The 8,747-nt window shown below is 40.7% G+C and overlaps 1 protein-coding gene across 1 annotated transcript in view; it reads right to left on the reverse strand.

Annotated features, from left to right (window-relative positions):
- Positions 1–3,749, reverse strand: part of LOC139537312 (cGMP-dependent 3',5'-cyclic phosphodiesterase-like) — a 47,313-nt gene extending 43,564 nt beyond the window's left edge. The window contains exon 1 of the mRNA XM_071338475.1: positions 3,421–3,749. Coding sequence (XP_071194576.1) covers positions 3,421–3,525 — 105 coding nt within the window. The 5' untranslated portion in view covers positions 3,526–3,749. The remainder of the gene's footprint in view (positions 1–3,420) is intronic.
- Positions 3,750–8,747: the final 4,998 nt, after the last annotated feature.

Here is an 8,747-nt window from a genome sequence, read left to right on the forward strand (position 1 = left end):
CGGGCTCCAGTGCTCAGTGTAACAAGGGTGGTTTAGCACACCAGTTTAGTCTTGAAGATTGGCTGAGTGCACTTAGGCAGTGTTTTGACAAGTTGGAGACCCGGTTTCACAACTACCTTCTTACATGAATGCCATTGATGAAGGCCCACTATACACATGTGACCTCTGCTATAACTTACATAACCCTAAACATTTTGATTGTAACATTATTTATAATCTCACAATGGGCCTGGCAACTGTAGCCTATAATTAGTGCCAAAGTCTACCCTGGAAAAATTATTCAATTCCCAGTGTCTTCTTTAAAATGTTAATCAAAATATTTAATGAAATCCTCAATCAATATTTATGCTATAAACCATTTACAATTTAAAACCATTTGATTGTATGGGAGACAGTCTGCCAAAACTTATTCTTAATGTTTTAATGTTGCCTTTTAAATGCACTGAAACACCAAAAGTGTTTTCCCAACACTCACTTAAGAACACAATTATTCAGATTAAAGAACCAATTTGGGTGTTTCAGAGTACTTCCAGTCTATTTTTAAATACATTCAGTGTATCATAACATTTACATTAGGTTTACATTAAAACAGCAGATCTCACCATAGGTGCACTACTTTTTATGGTTTTACTACACAATGATGGTGTTGTGAGTCTTTCTAAGTGTACACTCCCAAAACAAGAAAACAGACCAGTGAAGAGATTGTAATACAAGGGTGAGGTGGAAAGGTTATGATTATAATTGCCCAAATGAGGTAGCCTTGTAATTACAAGACTGTGCAGTGAACATTCATGTAAGCTTGCGAGATCGGGAGGCTTGCGAGGCTAGAAATGAGGCTGAGAACAGATGAATCCATTGCTCTGTTGACTTACTGGGATACTTCAAAACAGAATCAATGTACAGTAAGCCCTTTCATGAGTAAGTACATGTTTGCTCTCAGGGTTTGATACTCAGTTCAATCACAAATAGAAATGTCATGTGTAAGTGGCCCTCATGCTAATATCCTTGCTTCTGTGCTAAACAAACTGTCCTTCCCTAGACAATGAGCTCTACCCTGTAGGGAGAGTCATAATAACAGCCTGTCAGCCAGTCATGGATAATTAACCTTTCCTGGTTAATTCACCTTGCCTGGTGGGACCCCAGGGACTGAGGATACTATCACTGTCTGACTATCACTGCTTGTAAAACTAATAATATCCTCCATCACACTGACTGCTGCATTTCAACCAGCCACTGTTCACTATGAATAAAGCTAAAATAAACACAATCGCCCATGCAGACACACATAAACACTGAGCCAAAGCTGCTTTCTTATCTGACAGCTATGAATGCCCACTAGCCAAACAAGTTTCCTCAGCACAGCAATAAGGACCAGGCTAATGATGCAGACAGTCAATATGGAAGAGGGGCAGCTTCTACACTAAATGTACCAGAAAGAGAGAAGGATGACATTAAACAAGTTTTAAAAAGCTGAAATAAATTACGAAAAACATTACCAACACTGAAAGTTCACTAAAATATTCTTCTGTGGCTGTAAAAGAGCTGTATCTGATCTGTTCTCCTGCAGCTCTGAAGCCTGTGTATGAGGGTCTGACGAGAGTTCCTTGTGAATTCTCCTAAAACTAAAATAGCATCAGAGGGCCGAAGGAAGTCATATGCAATATTTACACTTCACAATGTTACACTGTTAACTTCAAATGAATGTTACAATAACAGCACTGGCATACCACACACCCCAGCAGCCCCCGCAAGGCAAAGGGTGGCTACTTTGAAGAATCTCAAATATAAAATATATTTTGATTTGTTTAACACTTTTTTGGTTACTGCATGATTCCATATGTGCTATTTCATAGTTTTGATGTTTTCACTATTATTCTACAATGTAGAACATAAAGAAAACCCCTGGAATGATTAGGTGTGTCCAAACTTTTGATTGGTTCTGTACATTTGGGGTTGGGGGCCCCCTGAAGGTCGCCCCCATAGAATTAGGAATTAGAATACTAGAATGGCCATGAAACTTCTTATGATGGGATTAAGGTCAGCCATTTTGGTCAGGGAGTTGTTCAACCATGGTTTGCCAGTGCTGTGATAAGATATTGTGTAAAATAATGAATTTGAAGAATTTATCTGCACTGTATGTTTGTTAGCTAGGTAGCCAGCCAGTTTTATAGGAATGATTCCATTAAGTTTTCAAATTAACTGCCATTATGACAACATTCCATTAAAACAATGCAGTCAATCCACAGCCATACACTGGCTGGAATCAGTAGATGATAGGACTTAGATAAGTACTGATATTGTATCATATAATAACTCTCAGCTTTCCAAGAATACAAAAATATGAACATTTGTTCTTTGTTTTACTTTCCTGCATAAGTCAAATCTGGATTATGCCTCTACTGCCATTTATTCCAATTAGACTGGGTTGGATTTCTCCCTGACCAATATGGCTGCCATTTTCACCCCATTCTGGAACTTTGAGGGTTTATGACATGGCCCCTCTAGTATTTGAATTGGACTTCTATGGTAGGCCCCCTCCCCGAACAGACGTAAAAATATAATAACAATTGCTGTAACACTGCAAAATGTTCTCTCAGCATCATGGCAACATGTGTAGAATAGCAGGAAAATATCTTTAGAAATGCTCAATTATCTCTGCCTCATTGCAAAATGTGTAGAATTGCAGGAAATTAGCTTAAAAATGCACAACTCTTTTAGAATCATTGCAAAATATGTAGAATAGCATGAGATTAGCTATAAAACTGCACGTGTTCCTCTCTGCCCCATGGCAATATGTGTAGAATTGCAGGAAATTAGCTTAAAAATGCACAACTCTTTTAGAATCATTGCAAAATATGTAGAATAGCATGAGATTAGCTATAAAACTGCAAATTGTTATCTTTACCCGATGGCAAAATGTGTAGAATTTTAGGGGGGGTCTAACAGGTGGCTAACGTCCCTCTAACACACAGACTAAGACACAGATACACAAACACTCCACATTGCCACCAGTAAAACATGAACCATTTGGTCAAATCGGAAAGTCCACCTGCATTTGACAAATCTAAACAGCACAGCCATACCAGATGACTCTACCAATCAGCTGAGCATGGAAATTATAAACACTTCCAACTCTGAGCTGGTGGGAATCATCTCTCTCTCACATAGATTTACTCACTACAGCATGCAACGGATTTTAGTTGAAACATTATAAAAAAGAAGAAACCCGCACACTGCTGTTGACTGACAGCTGTCACTATGGTGACTGATCATATCTCACAGAGACTGTCATAAGCCAGTCCTTAAGTTTGTGGACTACAGATACTGGTGGCAGGAGACAGACGGTGTGAGGCTGGGACACTGGTTAGTACTGTATGTCCTGGTGCTGGAAGAGGGCAGATAAGGAGAGCAAAGTCTTACCTGTACGGAGTTTGAGTACGCCGCTCTCTCCTCCACTGGCGGGAACACCTGCCGTCCTGCTCCCCTGAAGAAGCGAAACAGGGCAATAAGAACCCACCGCAGCATAATGCCTGTGTTTCTATTACTTCCTCCTATCTCTCTGTCTCTCTTTCTTTATCTCGTTTTCTATTTGTCTCTGTCCTTCAGCCACTAATAATATCTTTCTATCAGTCTCTTTGGCTTTCTTCATCTATAACTCTGGTTGTCAGAGTAAGTGGAGACAGTCTCAGTACATAAACAAGCCTACACATTTCTGTGCAAGCTCCAGGTTTCTCTCTCGGTCTACCCCTCTCTCTGTCTCTCTCTCAAGACTCTCTTCAAATCTCCTCCCCTCCAACATTCTCTCCACTCAGCCCCGCCCCCCTTGTCTGTCATAATAATACTGTGAGTGGGGTTATTATGTTGTGTGTGTGTGTGGTTTAGGCAATCCGTATGTGCACACTTGTATGGAAACTGCATGTTTGTGTGAATGTCTGTGAATATCCTCAATGTCATCCCCACCTGCTCCAGAACAACTGCAGGGTTCCAAAAACAGACAGAGGGGCAAAGAGGAAATACCTTCAGAAGTATCTCTCTCTCCCCCCTCTCTTTCGCTCGCTCGCTCTCTCACTCACACACACACACACACACACACACAGTGATATTGATCTTTAAGTGCCGGTGAGTGAGAGAGATATTGTTTCAGACCAGGGTCAGAGCGGCTTGCTGGCTCAGTGGGGGTTGCCTTTGTGCAAGCTCCTGCAACAGAAGGCTTCATGGAGCAACATTCTATCACACACACAAGTCTATTAGCTTAGAATAGCACTATCAGGTTGGTCTGTAGTGTACCGTAGGTAGCCTATGATAACTGGTTGGTTTTAAATTTAATTAAATGAAGGTATTAACTAAGTTTTAATAAAGTTTTAATAATCCAGGAGGATGATTGTTACATCAATGTGACATCAATGATGATGTTTGGTCCCATGATGAGGCATCTCTATTGACACAAGATCCATTTGACTCTGAGTCATATTAGCAACAAAACAGTCAAGAGGTGGTAGCATCATATGACTTTCTAGATTAAAGGTTTGGTTAATGATAGGCAAAAGCTGAACACAGATCGGGGGAATAGTATGCAACACAATGTCCTTTATATGATAATGAGGGGAAATAACAAAGACCCTGATATCATAACGGGCCTGTCCCCTGTCAAGACTTACTGAAAATATTTTGAGTTACCTAGTGAAAAGCACAGCAAAGAAAACAACCATAAATCCACCAGCATGTGGCATAACTTTGAAATGAGACACAGAAAATAAGACAAAGAAAGGACTCCCGAGTGGCGCAGCGGTCTAAGGCACTGTATTGCAGTGCTTGAGGCGTCACTACAGACCTGTGTTCGATCCCATGCTGTGTCACAACCGGCCATGACCAGGAGTCCTATAGGGCGGTCCACAATTGGCCCAGCGTCGTCCGGTTAGGGGAGAGTTTAGCCAGGGTGGCTTTATGTAGCTCATTGAGCTCAAGCGACTCCTTGTGGTGGGCCGGGTGGGTGCAGGCTGACGTCAGTTGAACAGTTTTTCCTCTGACACATTAGTCCAGCTGGCTTTCGGGTTAAGTGGGCAGGTGTTAAAACTTCTTATGGCTCGGGGGCAGTATTGAGTAGCTTGGATGAATAAGGTGCCCAGAGTAAACTGCCTGCTACTCAGGCCCAGAAGCTAAGATATGCATATTATTAGTAGATTTGGATAGAAAACAATCTGAAGTTTCTAAAACTGTTTGAATGATGTATGTGAGTATAACAGAACTCATATGGTAGGCAAAAACCTGAGAAAAAAATCCAACCAGGAAGTGGGAAATATGAGGTTTGTAGGTTTTCAAGTCTTTGCCTATCCAATATACAGTGTAGAATTTGGTCCGATTGCACTTCCTAAGGCTTCCACTAGATATCAACAGTCTTTAGAACCTTGTTTCAGGCTTCTACTGTGAAGGGGGAAAGAATAAGAGCTGTTTCAATCAGGTGTCTGGCAGAATGCCATGAGCTCAGTCAGGCGTGCGCCCGTGAGAGTTAGCTGCGTTCCTTTTCCTTTCTAAAGACAAAGGAATTGTCCGGTTGGAATATTATTGAAGATTTATGATAAAAACATCCTAAAGATTGATTCTATACATCGTTTGACATGTTTCTACGAACTGTAATAGAACTGTCGTCTGAACTAAGTGCCTGCGCTGTGTGAATTTGGATTTGTGAACTAAACTTGCAAACAAAAAGGAGGTATTTGGACATAAATTATGGATTTTATCGAACAAAACAAACATTTATTGTGGAACTGGGATTCCTGGGAGTGCATTCTGATGAAGATCATCAAAGGTAAGTGAATATTTATAATGCTATTTCTGACTTCTGTTGACTCCACAACATGGCGGGTATCTGTATGGCTTGTTTTGGTCTCTGAGCGCTGTACTCAGATTATTGCATGGTCTGCTTTTTCCATAAAGCTTTTTTGAAATCTGACACAGCGGTTGCATTAAGGAGAAGTTTATCTATAATTCCAAGCATAACCCTTGTATATTTTATCAATGTTTATTATGAGTATTTCTGTAAATTGATGTGGCTCTCTGCAAAATCACTGGATGTTTTGGAAGCAAAACATTACTGAACATAATGCGCCTATGTAAACTGAGATTTTTGGATATAAATATGAACTTTATCGAACAAAACATACATGTATTGTGTAACATGAAGTCCTATGAGTGCCATCTGATGAAGATCATCAAAGGTTAGTGATTCATTTTATCTCTATTTCTGCTTTTTGTGACTCCTCTCTTTGGCTGGAAAAATGGCTGTGTTTTTCTGTGACTAGGTGCTGACCTAACATAATTGCATGGTATGCTTTTGTCGTAAAGCCTTTTGAAAAATCGGAAACTGTGGTGGGATTAACAACAAGTTTATCTTTAAAATGGTATATAATACTTGTATGTTTGAGGAATTTTAATTATGCACTTTCATAGTGCATAATTAAAAGTACCCGCCAAACCCTGCACTTTCACTGGCTGTTGTCATATCGATCCCGTTAATGGGATTTCAGCCAAGAAGTTATTAAGGAGCATGGTTTGGCGGGTAATGTTTCGGAGCACTCTTGTCTCAACCTTCGCCGAGCCCTTTTGGAAGTTGCAGTGATGAGACAAGATCATAATTGAAATTGTGAGAAAAAGGGGGTATAATTGTCAGGTATGCGTAAGTGGCTGCAAGGAAGTCAGGCGCAGGAGAGCAGGTAGCTATTTGGTAGCACATGGAGCCTTTTATTCAGGCGAACCAAAAGCACACAGCACAATGAACACGAAATACAAAACGGGTACACATAACCCAGCGCAACCAGACTAACGTGCGCATACATCAACACAGATAAACAATACCACACAAAGACATAGGGGAAACAGAGGGTTAAATACACAACACATAATGAGGGACAATGAGAACCAGGTGTGTGGAAAAATGAAACAAAACAAATGGAAAATGAAAAATGGATCAGCGATGGCTAGAAGGCCGGTGACGTCGACTGCCGAACACCGCCCGAACAAGGAGAGGGACCGACTTCGACCAAAGTCGTGACAATAATAATAAGACAAATAAAACGTTATAGGCTCGTGTGATTCTATTAGCTTTGAATAAAATAAACTCAATCTTCCATCAAGCATAAAAACTGAATTACAGTATATGGGTCTTTCTATAAACTAGATTATCAGTGACGATTTCCTACACTAGACAACTTGTTACAGCTGTTGATAAGTAATTGATAACAATCTGACAATTTTTTTCATGTCATTACATTAAGACATAAGGGGGGATCATAGCTATATTCAATGAAATTCCCAAGTTGATTTAAAACCTGTTTAACCCTTTATCATGGTTGGTGTCTTGGCAGATTTGTCCAAAATCGTGTGACATAATGTCACGTTCTGACCTTAGTTCTTTTGTTATTTCTTTGTTTTAGTATGGTCAGGGCGTGAGTTGGGTGGGTTATCTATGTTCGTGTTTCTATGTTTTTTTTCTTTTTCGTTTGGCCTGGTATGATTCTCAATCAGAGGCAGATGTCGTTAGTTGTCTCTGATTGAGAATCATACTTAGGTAGCCTTTTTTCACCTGTGTTTCGTGGGTGCTTATTTTCTGTCTTTGTGTATGTCACCAGACAGGACTGTTTCGTTTAATTCTCGTTTATCGTTAGTTTTGCTGTTTTGTTCGAGTTTCGTTTTCATTAAAAGGCATAATGAATACTTACCACGCTGCACCTTGGTCCTCCGATCCTTACTACTCCTCCTCGTCAGAGGAGGAGGAAGACAGCCGTTACAGAAGCACCCACCAACAAAGGACCAAGCAGCGTGGTAACGGGCAGCAGCAGCGATCGCAGGACTCCTGGACTTGGGTGGAGATTCTGGACGGAGAAGGACCCTGAGCACAGGCTGGAGAATATCGCCGCCCCAAGGCTGAGCTGGAGGCAGCGATAAAACCAATTATTTTTGTCATTGCATTTATGGCAGTGTAAGTATTTATTTCATACAGTATATTAAGCATTCATCAGTTAAATTAGACATTGAACTTGAACCCTGTAACACATATGGAATCATGTAGTAACCAAAAAAGTGTTAAACAAATCAAAATGTATTTTATATTTGAGATTCTTCAAAGTAGCCACCCTTTGCCTGGATGACAGGCAAATAAATCACTCCACAGAGCTGGGATTTATGGAAGAGTGGCCAGAAAAAAAGCCTCTGCTTAAAGAAAAAGGCATGTGGGAGACTCCCCAAACATATGGAAGAAGGCACTCTGGTCAGATGAGAAAGAATTTAGCTTTTTGGCCATCAAGAAAAACACTATGTCTGGTGCAAACCTAACACTTCTCATCACCCCGAGAATACCATCCCCACAGTGAAGCATGGTGGTGGCAGCATCATGCTGTGGGGATGTTTTTCATTGGCAGGGACTGGGAAACTGGTCAGAATTGAAGGAATAATGGATGGCGCTAAATACAGGGAAATTCTTGAGGGAAACCTATTACAGTCTTCCAGAGATTTGAGACTGGGACAGAGATCACCTTCCAGCAGGACAATGACCCAAAGCATACTGCTAAAGCAACACTCGAGTGGCTTAAGGGGAAACATTTAAATGTCTTGGAATGGCCTAGTCAAAGCCCAAACCTCAATCCAATTGAGAATCTGTGGTATGATTTAAAGATTGCTGTACACCAGCGGAACCCATCCAACTTGAAGGAGCTGTAGCAGTTTTGCCTTGAAGAATGGGCAAAAATCCCAGT

The sequence above is a fragment of the Salvelinus alpinus genome, chromosome 13, assembly GCF_045679555.1.
Source record: "Salvelinus alpinus chromosome 13, SLU_Salpinus.1, whole genome shotgun sequence".
In the NCBI taxonomy this organism is placed as follows: domain Eukaryota; kingdom Metazoa; phylum Chordata; class Actinopteri; order Salmoniformes; family Salmonidae; genus Salvelinus; species Salvelinus alpinus.